The following is a 26234-nucleotide window of genomic DNA, read 5'->3' on the forward strand; positions in this document are numbered from 1 at the left end:
CTCAGATATATGGCTTTAAAAAATAGGACAGGTTGGAATTTTCTGTCTTTATCATGGTTTGGAAAGGGACGCATGAAGGACTTTTCTCATCACAGCAGCAAGAATATATAATCTACACAACACAATTGTACAAAATCTACAACTGAGGTATGCACTTGAAGGTAGCTACATTAGCTCAGAGACTTTATCAGAGTTCAACCCGTTTGAGGCAAGAGTGTTAATGGGATACGAAGTAAGGGGTGCCATCTCTGTGACATACAAAGCACTACTATGTAACACTCCCATTCTTCTCAGATACCGTAAAACTAAATGGGTGGAAGACTTGAGCATTTTAGATGAGGCAGATTGGGGAGAACACTAATGGCCCTGCTTACTCTGGCCATTTCTGCTGGATTGAAATCTCATATATAGAAATTTAAGGTGAGGGATTGGTGAAAAAAATTATGTATTTTTTTATAAGTATCCAAGATTCTAAGATTAGGTATAAGGGAGTTCCAGTAGGCATCCTGTATTACCCCAATTGCCATAGGATTATGAGGAAGATTTTTCAAAAAGTGTTTTTATCAACCCTGAAAATACAGATTAATTTAATAGGTGATAGAAAATGTCCTGCATTTCCACACTTCTCCCGATTTAAAACTGTATCCCACATGTTTGTATAGGCCTTTTGCCATGGATAGAAAAAGCACAGGTATGCAGCCATGGAACGTGCAAGGAAAAAAGCTTTGGTAATAGGAGGCTGTGGTATTTAGGCCCGGGTTGGCCATCACCAGGGGAATGTACCAACAGCAGACAGTTCTGAAACGTAGACACTTAAGGGAAACTTGAATAGTGTGACCTGCATGAATGCCACATTTTTTCTTACACCGAATATTAAACTTTGGTTTGATTTGGTTAAAAAACTGAATTTCGAGGAAAAAAGTGTTACAGAAAGTTTTGGAATTTGAGAGTAACAGCAAAAGTCCCAACACCTAGCATAGCTTTCAACACTTCTACTACTTATTAACAATGTATTTCACCTGTGGGTGTACCTACTGTAATAATAGGAGCATGCTAGAACTATTACCAAGTAAATCAACATGGTCTTCACATGGTCAGCGTTTTGGCCTACTTCTATACAAGACAATAGGCTATTAGGCAATTGCTGTTTTCCAGAATATCTGGAGTGTTTTATCACAGAAAGGTAAAGAAAATAGTGATTTTATTTTAGAACATAATTTACAGTTTTAAATACACTATTGACTCACCATAACCTCAATCATTTGTAATAGCTCGGTTGAATTTGCAGTACTTGACTCCGACGGGGGGTACACTGCTCAATAAATCGGCAGGATGCTCTCTGATATATTAGTGAAACTGAAGGAACTATATATACCAGATCGCACCACTAGGTAAACCATCTGAATTGTGGGTTACCTCGCCATTTTAATCTTAAGACATAGAAGACTGTGGTCTTCAGTAAAGGATTAAAAGAAACAGAAGTGTTATCCATTATAATATGGAACCGGGAAGCCTTGCAACTGAATTATCTGATGTTGACAGTTATACAACCATATAAAGCAATTAATTATTTTGTTACTTGAAATCGAAAAATCAAACAAAGCCCTGAAGTAGTCAGTAAGGACGAAACGCGTTGACTACAACCAGACCTGTGGAGATTTTTTTTAAAGAAATTAAAGAAGAATGGGTCTTTGCATTCATGATACATTATTTTTGATGCTCATTAATGAATGTATTGCTTAATTACTTTAGAGAAATGATTGAGGTTACGCTAAGTCACTAGTGTAGTTATAGTTTGTGAGGAGTTTCTCCAATGTTAAAACGAAAGAGGTTTGTCCTTTTTGACTCTAGCGTTTTGAAAAATTGTTTCCATACAATAATCCACGCATGAGATAGGTGCTGTATGTATTGCCCCAAACCTCTCTATATATTACAATTGCAGGGGATTCTGGGTAATAAAGCATGCTGGAATTCAAGCAAGGCGCAACATACTGGGTTTCCCATGGTTTCTGCTTTTCCAAACTTCGTATGTTAACCTGGGTACCGGATAACCACGTACCCAAATTCTGTAGACCTCCCACTGAAGTGTACCCCCGTCAAAACATTGCCTGATGATTAGTGTGTGGTACCCTGCTCAAACCCATTGAACACCCACACAACTGAGGATCCATGAGAACACTAAATGTGGGTCTAGCCTTGGCAAAAGTGTATTCTTGTATGAGGAAACCCGAAGAGAAACTACCATGTGTTGGGGGGGAAAATGCTAAAAGTGTGACAGATGTCATGTTCAGTGTATTCATAAACTTGGTAGGCCTAGGAAGTTTTTTTAGCATTATTCGATTCTTCAGTTTGTGTAGAATTATATATAGCTCTTTCCATATAGTCCTGAATTTTATCTGTCATAAAATTAATAATACTGCAACATACAGTGAGTCTATGACAATTTAATGATATGAATCTATATAACATAATTGATTGTACATAATACATTTCTTAGTGCTAGTAACATATAAGTATTTGGTGTTGCTGGACTTCAGACTTTTATGGCAATATTTGCTTGGTTATTGTTTCGGGATTTTGGGTTGTCCATGTGAGAAATGCAATGAAATACCGAGCAAATCTATGAAGAACATGAAAATATACCCCCTCAGGCTGCAATGTGATATTGATGTGAGGTTTGCACCAATACATACCCTCCTAATATGCCAAAATCCACACAATTTGTATGGGTTCACAAAGAAACCAAAGAGATACATGTGTTTCATCAACTTAACTACGATTTATTTTGAAACAATCTTTGAGACCGTGGTGGGCAAAAGCCTTGGCAGTAAAACAATGATTAGGAAAAGTGTTTTTTCACTAGGAAATCAATCTATTTTCCTGTATAAGTCAAGCTCAAACACAAGTAGGATGTTTAGCGAGATCTTCTGTGTAATACTAGATTGCATGTAGCCCAGATTACCAGTTTGAATGGTTATAGGCCAATGGCTCGCATTACAAAAGTACATTTTCATTATTGCACTGCAGCATGTATTTTTCCAATCATCTGACCTAATTCTGTTTAAAGCTAGTCAGCAGGGGAATCTCTGTGCACCATACTTGTGGTCAATGTGTGTGGACTGACAGACAAATTGACAGAGGTATGTTGTGCAAAGGGTATGTGGTCCATAACACATTTGAAAGATTTGCGGAAGAGGTGGTTCAGTGGAGTGTAAAGACAGGTTAGAGGCATTTGTAGAGGGAAATATATTTACTATCCGGATACTGTTTAAAATAAACTATAATCTTTACCTATTAGCTCTGCCAGAGCCAAATCATTGTTTTAAACGACCAAGCTAAGGTAGGTTAAGAGATCCAAATAGATGTGTGGTGATGACACCTGCAAACGAACTAAACAACCAAAAGGTTGGGCTAGCTCTTTGTCATGTGTAAGGTTTGCCAGACCTCATTTTGCCAATGGGGCATTATTTTGTTCTTGTTCTTGGCTTCCTTTTTATGATCCGATTTGACATACAGCTGTCAACAGACCATTATGTGAGAATCACCAGGGTAGGGGCTTTGGCTCTGCCCACATGTTCAACACCAGTGTACATATTTTGATTAGGCAACAGTTGTGTGCTTTCACAATTAAGTGCTTGCCCTTTACACAGTTGTGATCATTTTGTTTATTTATCCAGCTGCCTGAGGTTAAATTTTCCGGGGCACACACATGACATTGCAATGCTATTAAAGTGTCTTACATACCTAGATAATATATTGTTTTTTTCTCTGGCAGCAGTACAAATGGCAGGATGTCTGTCATTAACCTACATGGTATGTATTTTTGTATAGTGCTCTAATCACTCGTGCGGGTATCCCGGCGCTTGAACAGGTGCTTAGGTCAGTGTCCTCTCCTAGTACTTCGAAGAACCAGGTCTTCAGCTTCTTGTGGAACTCAAAAAGTGAGGAGGAGGCTCTAATGTGTTGTGTGAGGACGTTCCATGTTTTTGGTGTGATGTATGAGAACTAACGACCTCCTGTTCGGCTCTTGTGAATATGGGGGATATGTGAGAGTAAGGCTGAGCGTAGGTGTCCGTCAGGCTGGTGAAAGTGAATGATGTTGTTTAGGTATGGTGGACCAGTGTTGTGGATTTTTAGGTCTTGCTTGACAGTGCAACTATCATCTGACCTTTCAACGTACACTGCTTTATTCGACAGTGCCTTGCTTCCACACAAATTCATATCAATTTCCATGTTATCTATTTCACATAACCATACAACATTATTGTGATGCCAGACCTAATGGCATTGCCAATTGTTATATCCTGATCAACAGTCATTCATTTTCTTGTGTTGACTGCTTATTTGAAATCCTGACCTTGTCATCGTCAGGGCATACTGTATTTAGTTTTTCTTGCTTTCTTTTGTGTTCATTGTTTTAAAAGAGGGAGATGTGTTATATCCTGATCATATCTTTCCCTGCTGCTCAGCCTGTGTGTGTGTGATGTCATTAGAATGTTCGTGTATGCATGGTTTGAATGTGCGATCAGTTTGAATGAGTGGGGCTGAGCAGCTGGGTGCTGCTCCCGGTGGGGCCTTCCTATTTACCAACTTTAACTAATAAACATCTATTCAAGAACATCTACGACTATTGGATCTACTTACATTACAAAGTACATTTAGCATTATAACACCAATGCTGGTTACAAATCATTGAACCAAACCATGACTACAACCCTCAGAAAGCACTTTTGTCAATGAAAGCACACAACTGTAAATTCTGATATCCCTGTAAATCGTTGGTGTCAAGTAACCCGTTAAAGTGAGAGACATTATTTGTCTGGAGAAAATGAGGATTAGAATGTCGCATGCCGGGCTAGGTTTCATATAAGGTTTCCAGAGTTCTGATTACACATCCACAATGTTTTAAATTGCAGGTAAATCTGAGACTCGGCCTCTAATAATGAATGAGGGCGAATTCAGGGACTGCACATAAGGGCTACGGTTTGATGTAAGGTGGTCTGTAGATCTATTTGCAACAGGAAGTGTATGCCCCATCCCAAAACTGGAACATGGTGTTTTGTTTTTGTTATTTAAAAATAGGCAGACTGAGGTCAGGGTTTCTCCACTGCTAAAAAACTTAAATCAGTAAGTAGCCCTTTCAGCCTCTAATTTTTGTGAGCAGATGCAAGGTATGAAAGGGTCAACCAGCGACCTTATTATGTTTAAATAGCGATCTCTTAATTTATGAAGACAACAAAGGCATATGTAGAGCAAGCATTGGCAATGCCAATAGGTCTCACCTACGTGAGAGCTATTGGTTTTGCCAATGTCTTTTAGACATGTTGTACAGTTAAATGGCAGCTGTTCAGCATAGCAAAAACGTAGTGGTGTGCCGTGGAGGAGTGTGACATAGAGTGGGGTGGCGTACGTTAGAGAGGTGTGGATGGGTCTGGCATAGAGTAGAGTGGCAAAAAGTGGAATGGAGATGCGTGCAGTGGGTAGAGGGAATTGTGTGGAGTGACAATAGTGTAGAGTGAAGTGGCATAGAGTGGAGTAGCGAAGAGTGGCGTAGAGTAGTACAGTTGTGGGTGTAAGTAACTAAAGAGCCAATAGAGACAGCAGGTCGGGTGAACGCAACCTAAATAAGATAATGTATGACTGTTAAAAATAGAAAATTACGTTGCATGTCCTGGAAAAATACTGAAATGCTTATAAAATAAAATAAAAATTATGGATTACGAAAATACGAAAAAAGAGCACGTACTTTGGTTCGTGCTCCAAGGAGGAGCTAATGGAAGAGAGGCTTACAGGAGTTAAGTGATCAAAAGATTGCAAATGAGTGACAACAAAACCAACTAATGGAATGCTATGGGTGGGGGTTGAAGCCCACTGTATTTTAAACAATACATCTGCACATGTGCTGTGTAGGCGAGACCTGAAAATAATCATGACAGACACACCAGCAGACAGGAACACACCCTCTCTAGCTGTGGAGTACAGCTGGATTGTAAGGGAATGGAAGAGTCCTGATATTCTACAGTCCGTTTTAAGACCTCTGTAACTTGCTGCTAGAGATCATATGACGAACAATATTGTCTTGTATTTGCTGTCCTTTTGTCTTCCTGCCACAGTGTATTAGTTTCTTTCTTTTGTTTCTTCAGGCAGATTTCCGTTTACTTTGTGAATTCCGGCAATTGCTCAACTTTCAGTTCCATTGTTATTGCTTTTGTTTCTTAATCTAGTGGGTCTCACTGCTGTAACAGAGCTTTCTTTAGGTGAGGGCAGAAACAAAGTATGTGTTGAGACCCGGCTATGTATGTATTGCATGTGCATACTGGATTTGTCAGAACTTTCTTTTCATAACAGCTGGTTACTCTCAAAGATGTTCAAGAAAACCACTTGAAAGCATGTTTTCTATTGTCTAGCACTGTTATATATGATGACTATTCATCACACTCTGAAAACACAATGTCTTTCTATGGAAGGTGGTTCATATTGTTTACGTCAACATCTATATTAAATGTTTGTATTTAAGTTGATAGTGTCTTTGTTGCATAATCTCCAGGTGGGATCTCATTACTTGCCTCATTTATTTATTTATTTATTTTATTGCTTTTCAAAAGAGTGGTACAGTACAATACAAAGGACATAACAGTTCGGTGGTGTGTAATCAATCAAATACAGAGCGGGAACATCTGACATACACAATTGTCCAAGCGATGCACACCGTGAAGATAGCGACGACATTATAGACCTGCGGAGATATCGATCAACTTTGTAGATATACACCATGCAGCATGACTGAACTTAACAGATATTATGTAAAATCCACTGGGAATATATTATTACATACACTTATTATTTTCTTGTAACCTCCATGCGACCTTGTTTTACATTTTGCATTCTGAAGATCAAACAGGCATTTCTAAATCCCCAGCCTCCCAATATTAACAGTCAACATGTGTCCGAGCCCTTTCAATAAATGGCTCCCATATCTCCCTAGGCCGGGAGGTTGGTGGCATGAGTTCCCAGTACGTCGCTAGTTGTGTTTGACCATATGTTGCTTCCCTCAGCTATTCTTTAATTGTGGGCGCCCTTCTTTTCCCCCAGACACTTGCTATCTGTCGCCTGGCAAATAACAAAAGCAGCGCGTGCAATTTGCGTTTTTTAATGTGCGTGTTTTTGACGTATCCTAATATGCCCACCAGAGGGGAAAGGGGTACCCTGCGGTCCAGGATTTGATTGATAGATTAAAAAATGCGAGACCAATATCCACTAATGGCAGGACATTCCCAAGCCATATGGAGGAACGATGCCGCATCCGTACCGCACCGCCAACAACAGTCGTTGTCTCTTAATCCCATCCTGTGTAGGCTAATAGGCGTTCTGTAATAGCGGTGTAAACATTTTAAATGGATTCATCTGAGTTTATAGTTAGGTGAGAGATCAGTCATTTGATCACAACAGTATGTCCATTCATCGTCTGTCAAGGGGACAGGCAACTCCGTGTCCCATTTAAGACGAGCATTCAAAGTCACCCCAGGTGCATCTGTCTGCATATGTGTGTACAGTCTGGTGATCAATTTACTTGGGGACGGATTTGTCAATATGTTTTCCAGGGCATTTAGGGTAGGCGATTGAGATGGGAAATCTGTTTGCGGACGTCGCCAGGCCGCACGGAGTTTATGATATAGAAATAATTCCCCAAATTGAACCCTCTCTCCCTCATCTGCAGTCGGATAGTCCCTGAAGTTCCCTCTTGGGTATAAGTCTGCAAAAATATTGAGTGTCATCGCCTGTGCAATCTTGCTACTTATCTCACCCCTAACGTTAGGTAACATAGGATTTTGTGCAAGGGGGATCGAGGGAGCATACAATATAGGTATCCCTGCGAGTCTTCACAAACCCTCCCACGCCCATCTGAGTGTTTCGGCCATTTTGATCCCATCAGTGGGCCGTTTATGTTTCTGATAGACTACCACTCGCAGCGGAACAGGTGTCACCGCATCCTGTTCTACAGCTACATTTGGTTGAAACGGCGTCGGATGCACCCAATATGGTAGAAATTGTGCTTGTGCGCAGAGTGCATATAGTTTCATGTCCGGGGCACACAGTTCCCATGAAATCCTAGCTTGGCTGCCCGACCACACCAACGAAATCAGCAACAATCTCAAAGTCTTAAAAAAGAACTGAGTGAGTATGAGTGGCAAGTTTACGAACCAGTACAAAAACGTAGGTAAAATTATCATTTTGGCTAACGCAATTTTCCCGGCCAGGGACAATGGGAGTCTGCTCCACAAAGCCACCTTGTCCTCCAACCAGTTGATCATCCTGCCATAATTGAGGTTCCAGAGTTCCTGTACATCTCGGCTAATCCATATACCTAGATATTTCACGGTGTCATTTTCCCACTTTAGCGGGAATTCCGAGGTTACTGCCTTAGTGTTGTCTGTTAATGGAAATATCACCGATTTGTTCCAATGTATGGATATTCTCGACAGGCCGCCAAATGTAATAAATTCCCTCAGCGATACATCTAAGTTGCGTTTAGGGTTCAATATGTACAGTGTAACGTCATCAGCTTATAGTGATATCAAAAGACTCAGAGCACTAAACCCAATACCTTTGTCAGTGTAGTGCTGTCAAATGCACGCGGCCAGGGGTTCCATCGCTATGGCAAATAGTAATGGAGACAGCGGCCATCCCTGCTGCATGCCTCGCGTGATCGGAAAAGGGTCTGAGATAAGATTATTTACTTGCACCCTGGCAGTTGGTTTGGTATACAACAGTTTTATCCACCTGAGAAACAGTGGTCCAAATCCCATCCTCTCCAGAATTCTAAAAAGGTAGGGCCATTTGAGCGAGTCGAAGGCCTTTGTGGCATCCAGGAACACCACCGCAGCCTGCACGTCAGGGTGGAAGAAGTGTAGTACTGAAAAAACCTTACGAAGGTTGTAGGAGGTGGATCTACTGGGGATAAAGCCCGATTGGTCCAGTAGAGCAATCATGGGAAGCATAGGCTGCAGTCTGTTAGCTATCAGCTTTGCCAATATCTTGACATCTACATTTATAAGTGATAATGGCCTATAGGAGTCTAGCTCATTTTCAGGTTTCGCGGGCTTTAATAGTTTAATAACAATAGCTTCGCGCATAGATGGAGGCAATATTCCCATTTTGTGTGCCTCCCCAAACACTGCTAATAGTCTAGGTGCAAGCTCCTCAGCGTATACCTTATAAAATGCAGTCATCAGCCCGTCCGTCCCAGGGGCTTTATCTAGTGGCATACTCCTGATTACATCAGTGACGTCTTCAACAGTAACGGGAAGATGCATATATTCTCTGTGCTGATTGTTGAACCATGCCAATTCTACGGAGTCTAAAAATACCTGCATATCTTCTGGGCAGTCTGTTTGAGTTGCAGTATATAAGTTTGCATAGAACGATGAGAATATATCTAAAATAGCTGGTGATCCTCTAATTTGGGTACCCCATTCGTCAATTTCGGGAACAAAGGCCGTGGAGCGCAGAGCTAAAAGCATACCGGCAAGCGTACGCCCTGGTCTAGCCCCCTCTCCATATCTACGAGCCTCTGCATATTTCCCTAAGAATTTGACTTCCCTTTGTGCTTCCTCCTCATAATCCAACAGTTTGATCTTCAAATCCGTAATTAGGGCCGATTCACCCCCACTGTGTATGCGCGTCTCTAGATCTTTTATTTGAGACTGTGTCTACAGACCCTGTGTTCAATATAAAGTACCCCGTTATATCATTAATGATTTCCTCCTTGAATGCCTCATCCAGAAGCGCATGCGGGGAGAGTCTCCAGGTGAACGCACAACGTGTAGTGTTTGGTAGAGAGACAGTAGACACGAAGAGTGGTCAGACATGGTTCTAGCCAAATGTTGCACCTCGAACACCCAACTGGCCATATCTCTGGACATCAGCCAGTATTCTAGACGAGACCAGGCATGGCGATGTTCCGAGAAACCTGCACCCTCCTTAGTCAATGGATTTCGCAGTCGCCAGATGTCCACCATATCACCATCGTCCAGTAGTGCATTGAGAACGTTTTACTTGCCGCTGGGTGGTGTGTTCACACTGTACCTGTCTATCTAGGTCATCATGGAGAATAGTGTTGAAGTCCCCACCCACCCCCAAAGGGTACTGGTACATCCAGTAGCTTTCACCTTGGCTCACACTTCCTGAAAGAATTCAGGTGCATCCACATTGGGGCCGTATAACGCCACTAGTGTCAACAAAGTGCCACCCAGATATCCAACTAGAACAATGTACCATCTATGGGTCTGTATAAACCTCTTGCTCTCTCCAGTCAAGTCCCCGTCGCACCAGCACAGCCACCCCCCTGGAATAGTTGGCGTATACTGAGATGTAGGATGATCCCCATCTATTATGACTACGTTTAACAGATGTCGGGGAGCGGAGATGGGTCTCCTGCAGCATGCATATATCAATATGTGTCGTGCAAGATATGTATGTACCATACGGGGTTTTCTGCTATCGTGAGTCCGCGTATGTTCCAGGTCAAACAATTTATTTTAGTCTTGTGCGTGTCAGGGCATCACCACAAGTCTCAGCATGCATCCCCACCACAACCAAAAAGGCCTCCTTTTCCCGCGCATCATACCAACCATAGCATGGCCACACATTATCAACCCAGTACGAAACGTTCCCCTATCCCATCCTCCCACCCACATCAACCCCCCCAATTAGGTTGTAGTATACCCCCACCCGTACAAAACAACAAAAAAGATACATCTGGGAAACTTCCCATGGGGACGTGTGAGTACCGAACGACACCCCTTACCGAAGTGGGGTGGCCAAGAAACTACAGGGAGAAGAATTTGCATTTTGTCATAAATAGAACAAATCCGTGGCTCAAGCAGCATTAATTCCTCCCACCTTCCCTTGCTGTTACGATCATGTACCTCTCATCGTTTGTCGGAATGGCAAAACACAACTTACATTTTCAATAACATAGCAACAGAGTACTTCAAATAAACGCATTTGGCTAACCACAGCCGACGAAGGCAATACAATGCTATATGTTTATCAGAGTTTATATCAGTCCAGAGTCTTTTACCCACCATCGAAACCAAACTACAATAAAATTCCTGATAACATACAGAGGCAGGTAGAGCATAGTAAGTGGAGTGGCATAGCATATACATCAGTCATTATCACTTAGCTGGTTTTCAGTAGCATCTTAAGAGCGAGGACCAGATTTCTTCTGCTTGCCTCCTACATGTTTAGCAAATTTCAGAGCGGACTTGGCCTCCGTGAAGAAATGAGCGGATCCATCATTGGACACTTTATGTTTGGCTGGGTAGAGCAAGGAATAGGGAATTTGAGCTTGCAATAGGATCCGTTTCGCTGCCAAAAATTCGCTCCTGGCCGCCTGAACCGCCGGAGTGAAGTCCGGATAGAAAGCAATTTGATTTCCTTGGTGTGTCGTGGTCCCCTTAATGCGAGCTTGACGTAGCACCACATCACGGTACTGATAGTTTAAAATTCTTGCCAGAATAGGACGTGGTGGAGCCCCTACCGGTGGCCGAGCTCCCAAGGTACGATGTGCTCTTTCTACAGCAAACATAGGTGATAAGTTCTCAGTGAACAGGCCTCTCAGAAGGTCAGCAACATAACCTCCATCTTAGTGATCGTCGTAGTCTTCGGGATCCCCTTAATGCGTAGGTTGTTGCTGCACGTTCTTGCCTCCAAATCCTTGTTCTTCGCTCGGATCACACCCAAGAGTCTATCCATTTGCGATAGCTGGTCCTTGGTCTCGACTTGGAAATCATGGAAGTCGGATTGTTTATTTTCGAGAACATCCAATCTGTTTTCGTGTACCCCAACCTGGGTCTTCATGGATTCCATCTGAGTTGTCACAGTGTCCAGTTTTGAGTCAATGGTGCGCAAGCTGGAGCGCATTTCACCAAACAATTGTTTGTTTAAAATTAGGATGGTCGTGTTGTGCACTTGTAAATAATTTTTGTCTAAAATTGTGAATATATTAAGAGGAGACTAGGTGTACCACCAATTAGGATATCAACTATTGCTTTGTTTGGTTTTACCACCTGGGTCCACCAGCATTAGATTAAATCCAGGCTCTTTACTATTTCCGTTTATTTTAATGCATTTTTTATATTTAATCTCGCAGTGTTCTGGCTTGTTGCATTGTATTTGCATCAATGTTCAGTTTTTCTATAATGTGCAACAGGGTACACTTTAACACTGCTTTTTCTTTCACGATCTAACGGTTTTGAAGATTATTTGTGCTTGGAGAGACAGCCAGTGTAGATCCACATGGTCTAGAGTCAGGCGATTTGTTTTTCTATCCTTTTGTTTTAGTGACAAAATGCTAAGAGGCTCATCGGAAACAGATTACCTACAACTGCTTGTCAGTATCATTAACAGTGTTCGTCAACTTGCATTGCTGCACCACTTTTGATGACTATGTGATAGTCATAGGCCAATCTTTTCGGTCAGTCATTGGCTCAGGGCAGTCTGTTTATTTCTATTAGACGTACTCCATGGTGCCATGTTCACTGGCAAAACATTTCGTACTGAAAAGGTTTCAATCAAATAAGTGAAAGTGTGCTTTCCTACTCCTTCCTTACAACCTGCCTCAGAACGTTTTGTCATTCTGTTTATGCGCATCAGTTATTGTCAGACAGTGATGTTGGAAAAGGGCAGAAGATTTTGGTGCTGAGGAAAGAAAGCGTGCATTCAAAGATACATTTCTAATAAATTTAAAGTGTGGGTTCTATCAGTAGCAACAAAACATGACCGTCAAACCTGTATACTACTCAGAAGGATACAGAAAGGTGTAATTGTGCTTCCTCCATTGGCGCCTGACTATTCCAGAAAGCAATATGCAGATCTACAGAACAAAGCACATTAAGGATCATTTGATGATTTGTCACCCAGCGTCATTTATTTAAAAACCACAAAATCCTTTCAACCCATCTTGCCAACGCACCCTCTAATTATAAAAACCCACTATTGTTGACCCTACAAATCATTTTGGCTAGTAAAAAGACATGGAGGCAATAGTCCAGGTTTATCGCTCTCTTTATGTCTGTTTCCTCTTGATCAGACTCACTAATGCAGTCTCAACGAGTACTGCATGTTTAGCAGCACTCCACATTTGTTTCAAATACACCGAACCCAAGTAGCCTAGCCAGCAACAGTTCATGATTGGTCACACACAGAGTATTTCCAGTATATGTAGTAGTAGTAGTAGTAGTGCCAGATTCCAGCACTGGTTTTGCATATGTATGTGTGTCTGTATATGTTGGTGTGTTTTTGTGAACATGTATGCTGCTTTACATTGATGTGACTGATCACGTGTTGGTGTGTTGAGTGCCCCAAGTTTGGCATGCGACATCGCAAAAAAGACACAGCAATTTAAATATAGTATATGTAAGGCGTGTGAGGAAGAATTCTCTATTCTAACTTAGACCACATTTTATTTGTTCATACTCGATAGTGCTTTTGAGAAACATCAGACCTCAGAAATCGAGAGCCCCAGGCCTCATTTTACACTCCCTCTGCCTACATAGAATATGTAAAAGTGATCAAATTCGGTTACTTATACTGATCAGTCCCTATAATTCCTCAGTCTCAAATGGTCAGTTTCCTAGTGGTACATAAACCAAAAATAGTATTACTCTCTCAAACTATGGTTACTGATGGGTAATGACTACACATGAGAAAAGTTTTGCCGCTAGCTTGTGTAGGGCGACAAGGAAGTACCTAAGATATTTGCCTAGGAGTAAGCGGATGCAAGTGAAGTAGCCTAGCAGTTCTGTCCCTGTGAACAAAGCAGACAGCTTCTTAAACATATATACGCACATGGTCAGGGACTGCTCAGGTTTTACTTAAAAAAACAGAGTGTCTGATGTCAAGGATGGCCTTTCAAGTGTTGATTTGAGTTCAATGCTGATGCAAAGGGCGAAGGGGCAAAAGGGTTTGGGCTAAACCTTCCCATACTGACGCAAGCCTCTCAACTGACACATCTCAAAGAACTAGTTTGTACCTAGATGGTATAATCTGGTGTTATATAATGTCGACTATGGTGCCTACTGGTATATAAGTTGTAGATTATTTATGCGGATTGAATTGTTGAACCGAAGTTCTTCAGTCACCGATAACAGATAAGCAGTTATTGCCTTTTCTTTCTATGCACATGTTCTTTCCGTCGCGCCCCCATCCTAAAAGCACTATCGGCAGTGAGCTAGGTGTCTGTGATCCCCTAGTGGAGTCGCCTGAACTGATTTAATAGTACACTGGTTTAGTAAAAAAAGTACACAGTATCTGCATGTCTCCTGAACTAGACCGCTCCTAGACGAGCAGGGTCAGGACTAATTTGCATAAGGCTGGGTCCTTACTGAGATGGCACGATGTGCAAAATAACGAAGGACTCGGATGCGGACTAAATAATTGCCAGTGGATGAGATTAATTCAAGCATTTCACTCATCACCTTATACTTAAGTGCAATGACCTAAGTATAACGGGTATGATCTGATGTAGGTCCCATGCTCACTGTGTCTCTGGAACCAATCTACAAATGACTTGGCGAAACAGGTCTTAGTTTGCTTCTGTTCTGGATCAGGGAGGACCTGGCCTGGCAGTTCGGGCCGGACTGTTCCCTCAATGAGCAGGGGCAAGACTGAATTGTATATAGCTGGATCCAAACTGAGTTGGCATGGTGTGCAAAATGACGATGGACTGGGATGCGGCACGCTTAATTATCAGTGGTTGTGATTTATTCAACCATTCCACCTTCACCTTTGTGAATACTTCAGTGCCATTCCCGAACCATGGCACTATGTTGGTACAAGAGGCGCAGGCAAAAGTGATGTGGATAAGCCTCAATCCTTTCGGTCTGTGCCTGGCACTACTCTGTGGTGTTGAAATAGGATATGACCAATGGGGACCCCACCTGTAACGGGGATCCCAAACGTGCATACCTCCAGGCACGCCTTTACCATGTGGTCGTTGGAAAATTGGGAGGAGAGGTGAGGTGATGAGGAGAAGCAGCAAGGATGGTGTAGTAGATGGCACATTAGTAACAAAGGTGCATTGCTGTTGCTGATGAGCAGTGGACAGCACCAAAAATGATATGTTTAGCCAAGTCTGAGTTGAGTCATTCTGTTTTCCATGGTGATGAGTCTTCTTACCTGAACTAACACTTTACATGTGTCAACCATCTCCTCTGCTAACCTATTGTTACACACCAAAGAAAATTCCTTTTAAGAGGACCAGAGTGGGAACAACTCCCCTTACCTGTGCGAGGTGATGGTCCAGCAATTGCTTGATTGCAAAGCAACTGTTTGTTATATGGCAACATTACACTATATGGAGACTTCGTCTCATGCACAGCAGTGGAAGCACTCCTTTGCTGCTCTTGCTGATTCATCGTGTAAGAATATATAACAATTTAAAGAAACCATTCTCTTAGGAGCGATAGTAGATGGAAAGGCAATATTTGCCATGCATTATTTACCGTTTCTAAATAGGTACTTTGTATTCTTTTTCTGAATAGTCCTTTGGTGACCGAACAGCAAATTAATGGTTGCTTCTTGCTGGTAGTTGAAAACAAGCAACCGGGAATAATTGGAGCCCTGGATAGTAGGAGATGGAAAGCGAAACCTGTATTTTGGGCAAAGGAGAGTGGGTTTGTCCGGAAGTACATGGAAAAATGAATACCTGCAGTTAAAAATCTTCTATATTTGAGGGCTTCAGGACAACATATTTAAACAGTTTAGGAGGGTTCATTGAATACCATTAAAACACAAACACATTTATTCTAGACCAACATCTAATATTGTAAATGTTTTGTTTTCAATATCTGGTTTGTGGAGCTTTAACTCAGATCACTGGACCAAATTTCAGTGGTGGAACTGTGGATAGACTCTTATCAACTTTGGATTTTTTGTCATTTTTTTTTTGTTGAGCTGCAGTATCTTATCACTAGAACCAGTAGAACTATGCACTTGCCTTAGAGAGGATGCCAAAACCTTATTCTCCACGAATTCTAATCTAACGTAACCAGTTTTGGGCTGGGGTGGGAAGGTTATGAAAAATCCCTCTCTTTAGCTCAACTAAATTAACAAAAAATATAGTTACACAGTAAAATATTTAATATTTAATATATTTAATGGGGCTGTTTCCCATTCTCATTATGCTCCTGAGTGTATTATGGCTGTCACTGCGTGCACTGAAGGTCACCGACATTGTATGCTCTAAGCTGTAAGTGTGCATATTCTGTGTGGACAGTAAATGATTGGCAGGAAGTCTGTGGGCGGTAACTCCTGAAGAGGCAGGCTTTGGACAACAACTGATTGACAAGCAATTTCATTTGGGACTTATGCATACTATGGATGCCCTTCACCAAGTCATTTACATTTATGTCTTGGATAAATGTCTTGGAACTGTGCATTTTTCCTATGCACAGTTCTGTGCTAATTTTAGAGATGCCAAATGTGCTTTATGTTGTATGGTAATTGATATTGAAAGTCTTGTCACCCTCATCCTTCGAAAAAGTTTGAGCAACCTTTCTCAAATGCACTTTACCTCCTTTCTGTGCTTTTGATTTCCTCTTGTTGTCTTTCAGTCTACCTGTGTAACTGTGAGTTTGGGGAGAGAAAGCCTTGTTGCTGTACTAGGAAAAAACTGTTGATTTTACTCATGTTTGTTAAGGATTGACTGTTGTTTCCCAATGACTTGTGCTCCTGTTCATTGCATAACTGCACCGCTGACTAGAGCTCTGATCTGCTGTTGGAAGGTTTTAATAGGAAAAAGTGGCATCCCCTGTTGAATGCCAATACGAAGTGATAATGATTCTGCACATTGGTGGCTCTAAAATGTCGTTGATGAATTGGTCGGTGAAATAAATATGGCTTATTACCAACTAAAATTTCTCCCTACTCATTACCTAACTACTCCCATTTCCTAATATTTTGTCGGTGCAGACCATTTTCCATGCTGTTTTGAGAATTAAACAGTGTTATGTTTTTTTTACTAACGTAATAAATGAAATAGAATTGATAGATCTTACTGAATTGTTATGTGCTCTTTTCCAGTGCCACCATGGCTGCCCAAGTGACTCTCGAGGACGCATTGTCCAACGTGGACCTTTTGGAGGAATTACCGTTACCTGATCAGCAACCATGCATTGAACCACCACCATCATCCCTCCTTTACCAGGTGTGTTTCACCCATCAGTTTGTGTCTACCAGCTAATGTTTGGAGTTTTGGTCCACATGACAGATGCTCTGGTAATAGAAGCACTATATGTGCTGTTTTCCAGAACTTTCAGTCTGTCTTTTCAGAGTGTAGTTTCAGGAATGTCTTTCAGGTAAGGGGAGTGTGTGAGAGTCATGCTTGTAGAGGGTGGAGGGGAGGAACCTTCGAAGGTTTGTAAGACATTTCATTGTACTAGTATTCACATAATGGCTGCCGTGCACTGATGTTCACACGGCGAAATCTAGGAATGATTATTTTTTAACGTGAAGAAAAAGCATTCCAAGATGGTTTCTGCTCCTTTGCGCCTGTCTTCGGGGGGGGGGGGGGAGCATTGGCAAAGACAGTAGTCTTTCAGAGACTAGGCCCATTTGCTTGGCTACTTCTTGTTTCTTCAGTGGGGAAAGGTTTGTTGTGTCCTTTGTCGCTGTGCATATTGCATTTTTGCTGTGAGTTACTGTAATCTACTCCCAGAGGTCAGTTACTTAAAAGTAGATCATTTTGAAGCACTGGTTTATACTAACTTGTACATTGCATTAAGCAATGCAATTCAATGCAGATGTACATTTTTTGGGGAGAATTTTTAACTTTGGTGTAAAATGCCTCTTTCCACAGCCTAACTTCAACACTAATTTTGAAGACCGAAATGCCTTTGTCACCGGCATTGCACGATATATTGAGCAAGCTACTGTTCATTCCGGAATGGTAATTACATTTAAATTAATTGATGTTATTTTGTCTATTCGCTTTACCAAGTTATTGCCAAATGTTTATTTATATATAACACATAATAGCAGAAAAAGTGTAAATGGTGAAACAAAGGATGAATGCCCAATCCATAGATCTAAAACAAGAGTAGGCAAAGATGAGGGAATGTATTGTCATTTGCATAGTGCACTGAATGCCCAGCCATTAAAATACCAATTGGAAAATTGAGTTTGGTTAGATTTATAGGATGTACGTTGCGACTATCAAACTATACATGCAATTCTAAGCACTGGGCCTCAAGTGAGAAAACATCAAGACACTGACAATATTTTTGTTCAAGTCCCAGTAACCAGCAGTGAAGAACTAAACTTTGGATGAGATACCTACCACCTGTTTGTGATGCGATGTGCTCTAATGTATCACTTAAAGTCTCAAATAATCATAATTGCTGCATACTTTTCTGGATATCTCAGCAAATTATGCTAGTATATATCAGGTAAAATTATTGTTTGATGCCAATAGCTAGTTCTTAAACTTTTTGTTTTGAGAGGAGTGCCATTACTTCAGTCTTGTTCTGCACTGCCAAACCTCCCATCTAAGCGTCTTGAAAGATAGCAAGTTTTTGTTCACAATTTATTTTATTCATATAATTGCTGTCTTTGAATAACCATTTCTTTGTATTTTCGTTTAGAATGGGATGCTTGAAGAGGGGCAAGAATATGCTATAATGCTGTACACATGGAGAAGCTGTTCGAGAGCTATTCCCCAGGTAACATGGTTTTAACATACTGATAGGCGCTTGCATTTTGTGATAGTAGTGCTCTTCTTGTGTAGTCTCTTTGAAACACAGTGATTTAACGTTTGTAATATAATTGTAGAACAATTATTCCATAGCTACATATTTACACAGCAGACCAATCATCTGCCATATTGCAATACTTTCAACATCTAAACACTGGTAACTTTGCACCTCATTCCTATTTTATCTTGTTTGACTGACTGTGCAACCTCTTTGAGAATAACCCTTTCCTCAGTGACTTACCAAGCCACTCTTTTCCGAATTATGTGAGCTTGCCATCCGCCTCAGTAATTGGCCTATTCCACCTCCCACCAGGTGGACAATGTGGTCTCCTCTGGACTTCTACTCAAACGGAGGCATAGATTTGAACCTTTTATTTGTAACTTATAATCTTGCTTGGGTTTCCTTTCTGTCTTCCAGTAGGGTCTTTTCCTCCCCAGGGTTTTCCTTAAGAGTGTTGTGGTGCTCTAAACCCCTGCTGTTCTTTCCTTCTTCCGCCCAGAATTCACAGACTCCTCTTCCACCATTCTCCAAGGACAGTTGTGGGGGTTGACGGCCCTTAAGAAACCATACAACAGTATTGGCTTTTTGGTTCTCTTTTTTCCCCCTCTAGTAAAGCTGCCACCCTGTTCGTGCAGAGTGTAGTGCTCTCTCCCCCAAAGTGTGCCCCTTTCCACCTAGACTTTGCCCCTACGAACCGACAGCCGCACCCCCGACCACCATCTCCGTACAGACCAGTAATGTAAAAAAGGCACTTGCCTGAGACCAAGAGCCCTCCTCTGGGGTCGTGGCTTCAGGAACCACAGCGTTGTCCTTGGCCACTGGGTTCAAACGGATTCGGTGTAGTTTGGCATTTATTGCAAGAGTCCTCCCCACTGGCATCCTCTCCTCATATCCCAGTGGGTGGGGTCTGCTATCTCTCGTCCTCAGCTGCTTCCTCCTGCTACTTGGCATCTGTAGGTCCACGGAGGTCCTCTGATGTCCATTCTGTCTCCTCCTTCCACGCACGCCTTTCCCAGCTCTTCCGGATTTTTCACTGTGAAGTTCCCGGGTCACCTTCTGGCGCTGCTTGCAGCATCTAGATTGTTGTTGCTCCACACTGCTGGATCAGCGGTGTCAGCCATGATGGATTTCCTGGCTGGGGTAGTCTCTGGACTACACAGCCTCCCTCCTAGGAAAGGACGTAGGGGCCATTCAGAAACCAGGCAGCGGGACTGGAAATCCACGTTCCAGTGCAGCTTTCTGGGCACATGCAAAGCCTGAAATGAGAAAGGTTGCAGAGCAAGGAACCACCTCAAGATCATAGGATTGATGTCTTTCTGTTGAACCAACCAGGTGAGAGGGGCGTGTGATACATCAGATGCATGAAAGAGCAACCCAGGAGGTAGTATTGCAGGGCTTCCAAAGCCCACTGGATGGAAAGGCACTCCTTGCCTAATGTGGAATAATTCTGCTCTCTTTGGAACAGCTTGCAGTTCAGGATAATACAGGACGCAAGTCTTTGTCTTTGGGTTGGGACAGTACAGCCCCCAATCCCGGACTTGAGGCGTTGGTTTGCATTACCAAGGTTCTTTGGAAGTTGGAGCAAATAAGAATGGGAGCGTTACATAAAACATCTTTCAGCTGTTGAAAGCTGTGATCCTGAACGTTTGACCAGGCACCAGTTTTGCAGCGTATTTGGTGATATTGATTAGTTTCTAAAGCACTCGAATGCCAATGGCATCTTGGCGCTAGTGTCAAAGCACTGTCTAATGCAGGGGTCTCCAAACCGGTCCTGGAGGGCCGGATCCATGCCAGATTTTTAAAATAATTACATGTATCCCAATGGAGATATGCACAAAATCTGGCATGGATCCGGCCTTCCAGGACCGGTTTGGAGACCCCTGGTCTAATGAGTAACTTCAAGAACTAAGGCCTACAGAATAAAACTGGTTATATTGGGCCAGAAAATAGGCATGTTTTCAGCTCCTTTCTAAATCTAAGCAGGTTTGGCTGTCTTCTCAGACGTTCAGGCAGTTGTGCTGTAGTATGGATGAAACGCCTGCCGCCCCACTTCTCTCTTGATTTTTGGGGACAATTACTGTCCTGGAGTTGGGTGCTGGTAGTATCCTGTTAGGTGTATACCAAGAAAGATCATTTTTCAGGTATGCTGAGGCATTTCCATACAGGGTTTTATAAAATAAGCATAATGCCTTGAACTTTACTCTTTTCCTCGCTTAAAGCCAGTAGAGATCTCGAAGGGTCTCTGCCAAGGTACAGTAATCCAGGCTCGATAGTACAAAGGCTGTGACCACTAATTTCTGAAATTCTAAGGGAATCCAAGGAAGAAACTTGATCTTACACAGAAGAAAGAAACAAGAAGAAGTAAGCTTGTTGGCCTGAGCCTTAAAGGACAGATCTGAGTAAAACATTATGCCAAGATTTTTGACAGTGGAAACCAGGGTAGGGGAGAGACCAAGCGTCTGAGCCACCAGGATTGGTCCCAAAAGACCGGATTCTTATCAAGAAGAAGGACCTCGGTTTTAGCTCAATTGAGCATGAAGCTGTTCGCACCCATCCATAACTCTGTGGCTGACATACAGTCCTTAAAATGGTGTGCCGTTTCATCGATATTATTCGTGATATCCACCACAATTTGTGTGTTGACTACTTTGGCGACTAGAGCAAAGCCATAGGACCGGATTCATTTTGTAAGGGGGGGGGCACATATATATTAAACAGTGGTGTGCTCAAAAAGACAGCTCAGGAACCCCACAAGGCAGATAAAAGGGGAAGATAAAAGGGCTTGGAGACCAGGTCTCCCAAGGCAACCAATTGCACTCTGTGCGTAAGAAATGATTGGAGCAGTTCCAAGGCAGATCCTTCAAAACCTATTTCCATCAGGCGCTCTATCAGAACCTCGTGGTTGACTGTATCGAAGGCTGCCGATGGATCCAGCATGATATTGCAGCCTTCCCTCCACTGTCTAAAACGTTTCTCAGCTCTTCTGATGCCACCATCAGTCCTGTTCCATACTGTGATTTGGCCTAAAGCTGAATTGTGCTTTACCTTTTTTCCCTCCCAAACTATCTCAACCTAGTTCTTCATAGGATTTTTCTATGATTCTGGCAAGTTCAAATGGTTGGTCTGCTATATCTGTTTCTTTCAATCTCTGGAGGTATGTTATATCCTCAATTGCCAAATGAACTAATTCTCTATATGCCTTTGTTAATTCTTTTATTTTAACTAAAAGTTCTTCACTTGACATTTTTTCAATGTCTGGATGTGGTGTGTAGCTGGCTAGAACCGGCCACGTTGCTCCTGGTCTACCTAGTGGACCGAGCCTGGTGATGTGATTTTTATGTTTTAGGGCGCCATTAAACCAAAGCAGGTGCTCTTGGTAATTTAGTGGGATTTGAACACCCTCGAAAGGAGTGTATTCATCTGGAGGTTCCTCTATTTTGTAATAGTGGAATTTGTGTGTTACAGCGTTTGCTGCTGGAAAGTTTATCCATGAATAGAATACCTCTGTCTGCTGATATTCATGGGCCTCTACCACGAATATGACTGTACCACCTCGTGATGTCAGTCCGTTTTCTATAAGTTTGATAGTTATAGTTTTCCTTACATTTAACGGAATGATTATAGCATTCGGGTCATTTTCTTGGAGACTTGTGTCATCCGTTAGGCGTCGAGCTGCTATTCTAGCTGCCTCCCTTTCATCGTCACTTTCCGTCATTTTTACTAACAGAAAGTTTTTTTGTTGCAGATCAAGTTTCAAGGGAAACAAAGATTAGGTACACAATATTTTGGAACACTGTATCCTTCAACGTTGACTAAACCAAAGACTATACATAGGATTCTCATCCTACTAAGTTCCGGAGGATTTTTAACCTTTTACCCACTCCAGATGTCTTTTGGAGTTTTTACGGGAAAAGGGTCTGTGTGAAAAAGCACGACTGAGTTACTCTAGTGTCTTGCGTTAGATTATCGCCTTACCAAACGTTGGGCGCCATGTAGTTTAGTTCCTATATTCCCAATAGGCTCTGCGCATTGGAATAATATATTCAGCAGTGTAGACGTAGGACTGAGGTCGACTAGGTCTCTACTGACTATATTAGACTTAATTAGTTTTGCCAGCTAGCTCAGAGGTCACTAGAAACTTTCTCGAATAAACAAGGAGGAGTTTAACTTCCCTGGATAAACAAGAAGGGATTAGCTTCTGGCAAACATAAAACGTGATAACTTTGCTCCCTCAGAATAAGAGTGTATCTCTAGAGTCGTGTGAAAACAATAGACAGCTATTTTACTCAGTCAATCGTGCTTACTTAGTTTCACCACAGTGCAGAGAAATAGAGAGACGGGCGTTTTCAATAAAAGGTGTTATTTATTGAGCAGTCTTCTTTCTCATGCAAGAGAAATTAATTGCCACAATTGCAATAAAAGGAGTATTATAGAATAATACTGTAAAAGCATTGATATGGTTTCTTAGTCATATGATACTTTAAAATGGATAAAATATATACATACATAAAAACATTGACTAACGTACTTAACTGGTGCTTCTAATCTACGCCTACCCCGGTGTACTTGACCTAAGCCTAATACTTGGGAAGGAGTAAGTAAGTTGCAGTTTAAGTTAAGTTGGGTTTTGCCAAGGAATCTGAATCAAGAATTCTCTCAAGGGTTTAGTCATCTCCGTACCTGGGTAATAGAAAGCAGGAGGTCTGGTATCTCTCTCTCAGGACTCGATATCCCAGCAACCCGCAAGGGCGGCTGGAAACACCGGAGCTGGATTTTCTCGGCTGGAGAAAAAGACAGCGTCTTTCTCCATGCGTCAAAAGGGAGGGGCGGCGTCCGTGGGCTCTCGCATCAGCTGGGCTCTCGGGCAAGGAAATAGCCGCTCTGCTCCAAACCACTTTGTGTTTGCTTAAGGCAACTGTTGGTATATTTATACCTGAAAGGTGCCGGGTTTGACGTAAGGTTGGACATAAGACGTCAATAAAAGATGTCACTAAGAACTGGCCGTTCTTTCAGTGCTCGCAGGAGTTCTAGGACAAATCAAAACAAAAGCAAGGGGAATTCCCAGGTTGCTGGAGGTTTGCTTTGTTTAAAGAACGCGTTGTACTTTATAGGAGTCTAGGGGAGTAGCCTTGCCGTATTTGGACTGCATGGGCTATTACTAAATATGGATATGATTCTTATGCCTTTATAAGGATATTATTTATTATAGCCATATAAGGGCATAAATCGGGAATATCGAATTAGGGTCCTAGATAGAAACACAACAGTAGGATCCCCTTCTCTTCTACAAATTTGGACAATGCCAGATTCAAGTGTTTTTCGAGGACCTTAACTGGGAAAGGTAACCTGGAGATGGGGCGATAGTTCTTTGTCCATTTAGGGTCCAATGATGGCTTCTTCAGTATAGGAGAATGGAGACTTCTTTTCAATCTGTGGGGAAAAGATCCGATTTCAGAATGAAGTTGAGTAGTAGAGGGGAGGCTTGACTTCTGCAGAAATCCCATGGAATATTTTAGGGGGACGAGGATCAGAAGGAGCCCCTGATTTTAATTTGACCTAAAAGCTCAGCTACTCTGTCATCTGTAAGCAATGGAAATTTATTCAAGATCAAGTTATCTGAAACAGAGCAAGTTAGTTCCTTAGGCAGGGGTGGTGGGATGTAACATTAGCATTTAATTCCCCATGGATTTCTTCCACCTTATTTTCAAAGAAATGTGCCTGTTGATTGCAGAATAGCTGACATGTAGCCATAATACGGGAAGAGGATAAACTAGAAAGAACCTCCACTGTTTTAAAAGAGTTCTCTTGAGGAATTCTTAGCTGAGTAGATTTTTGTAGAGAAGTATTTAGACAATTTATTCTTTAATACATTTATTGTATTTTATCTTGTCTACCTTCCTATAGTGTTTCCTCCACAATTTGTCTTGCCGTCTACATTTTTGTTTTAATTCCTTGAGCTGGGTGGAAAATCAAGGGCCGGAGGGTCTGCTTCTGTAGTTTTTAAGTCCCGCCTAGGCAGCGCCTGCGCTGTCTCTTGGAGACATTCTGTATTCAGATATAGACTTGAAACTTCGCCCATATTTTTTATTGCCCAGTGTCATTGTCTTTTGTAAATGTTGGCTTCTGATTCATTAATAGGCTTCTTAGTCCCTCCTTAATATCGCCTTTTCGACATTTGTAACCTCCCATGAAGACTGACCCTTTTACTTGAGTTGTTACACAGTATTTTTTATTTACAGTCTGTAAGCACTATTTTTTTAAAGATTTTCCCCTACTGCAGACACAGAATGCTTTCCTGCAAGGCGCCGCTTTACTTGCACCTTTTAATCGCCCCTTCCGGTCATTTGTTTGGCAGCGTGGCACGCTTTTATTATAGTAGCAGCAGCCCTTTATTATCCTTGAAGTAGCTCCTTTTTATCAGCATTATTTATGTGTTTTGCAAACACAGCACACTTTTACTATAGCAGCAGTGCGCCTTTTTTCCCCTCTGAAAAGCAGCTAATGGCTGTACTTCCTAAATTTGCCTGCAATGCAAGGTTCCTTTCTGATCTGCAACTAGCACAACCCCCTTTAAACGAGGAACTCGCCCCACTCCTAATTCCCCGGAATGCTGCTCACCGGTGCGGATGTCACTGGACGCTGCTGCTGTGGGGCATGGACCCACTTTCCACCGATCTTTTCTGTTGCTGCATTTCTGCTACTCAGATGGTATTCCTTCACCTTAACCCTCTGCCACTCTCCTCTCTTTTCCCTCCACTCCTCTGTTGATATTTCTTTGCTTTCCACTTAGGCTGCTCTGCTCTCTGTGTCTGTTCTCTGCTTTTTTGATGGTGCGCCATCACATTTCACCACTGCTGTCGATTCTCTCCCTCATCTGCTACTCGGATGGTACTCCTTTGCCTTCTGACTCTGCCCCTCTACATTCTCCGACTCTCCTCCTTGTTTTCTGCATCTCCTCTCCACACACTCTTACTCAATCTCCTTCCTCTTCCACCTTCCAGCAGCCCAACAAACATTCATTTCAGGTGACCCCCGTTTTTGGAAGTGCGCTATCAGATGTCATTTCAGTGCTCCACTCCTCGGGTCTTTCTTCCTTTCAGTTGCAATCACAAGGTGGTATTGCATGCACTTCCTTTAGAGTGACAATGGAAGCAGAAGATGGCAGATTTCAAGTCTTTGCATTGTAGATCAACTTTCAGGGATCTCTACAAAGACAGCCTCCTTTTTCAGGTGAGGTTCAGATACCTATGGTGATGACTCTGGGGCAATGGTTTGATGATAATCTTTACATTTGGGAGGACATCAATGCACTCGACACACTGGGCAAAGCTCTTCCATTCATGCCTAAAGCCTAGCATGTGAAAGTCATCTTGAGTTGCATATTATCTGGGATTGATTGTTAAATGGGCTCTACCTGTATCATCCTGAATCAGCTTTATTCAAGCTCTGGTAGAGCCAGAAGTGTGCTGTCCTGGA

The 26234-nt window shown here is 42.1% G+C and overlaps 1 protein-coding gene across 2 annotated transcripts in view; it reads left to right on the forward strand.

The window, feature by feature from the left end:
* Positions 1–26234, forward strand: part of CYFIP1 (cytoplasmic FMR1 interacting protein 1) — a 488976-nt gene that overhangs the window by 44056 nt on the left and 418686 nt on the right. For both annotated transcript variants that reach the window (XM_078658231.1, XM_078658230.1), the window contains exons 2-4: positions 17089–17212; positions 17864–17953; positions 18648–18725. In XM_078658231.1, the coding sequence (XP_078514357.1) occupies positions 17096–17212; positions 17864–17953; positions 18648–18725 (285 nt within the window). In that variant the 5' untranslated portion in view covers positions 17089–17095. The remainder of the gene's footprint in view (positions 1–17088; positions 17213–17863; positions 17954–18647; positions 18726–26234) is intronic.

The sequence above is a fragment of the Lissotriton helveticus genome, chromosome 8, assembly GCF_964261635.1.
Source record: "Lissotriton helveticus chromosome 8, aLisHel1.1, whole genome shotgun sequence".
Taxonomy (NCBI): Eukaryota; Metazoa; Chordata; class Amphibia; order Caudata; family Salamandridae; genus Lissotriton; species Lissotriton helveticus.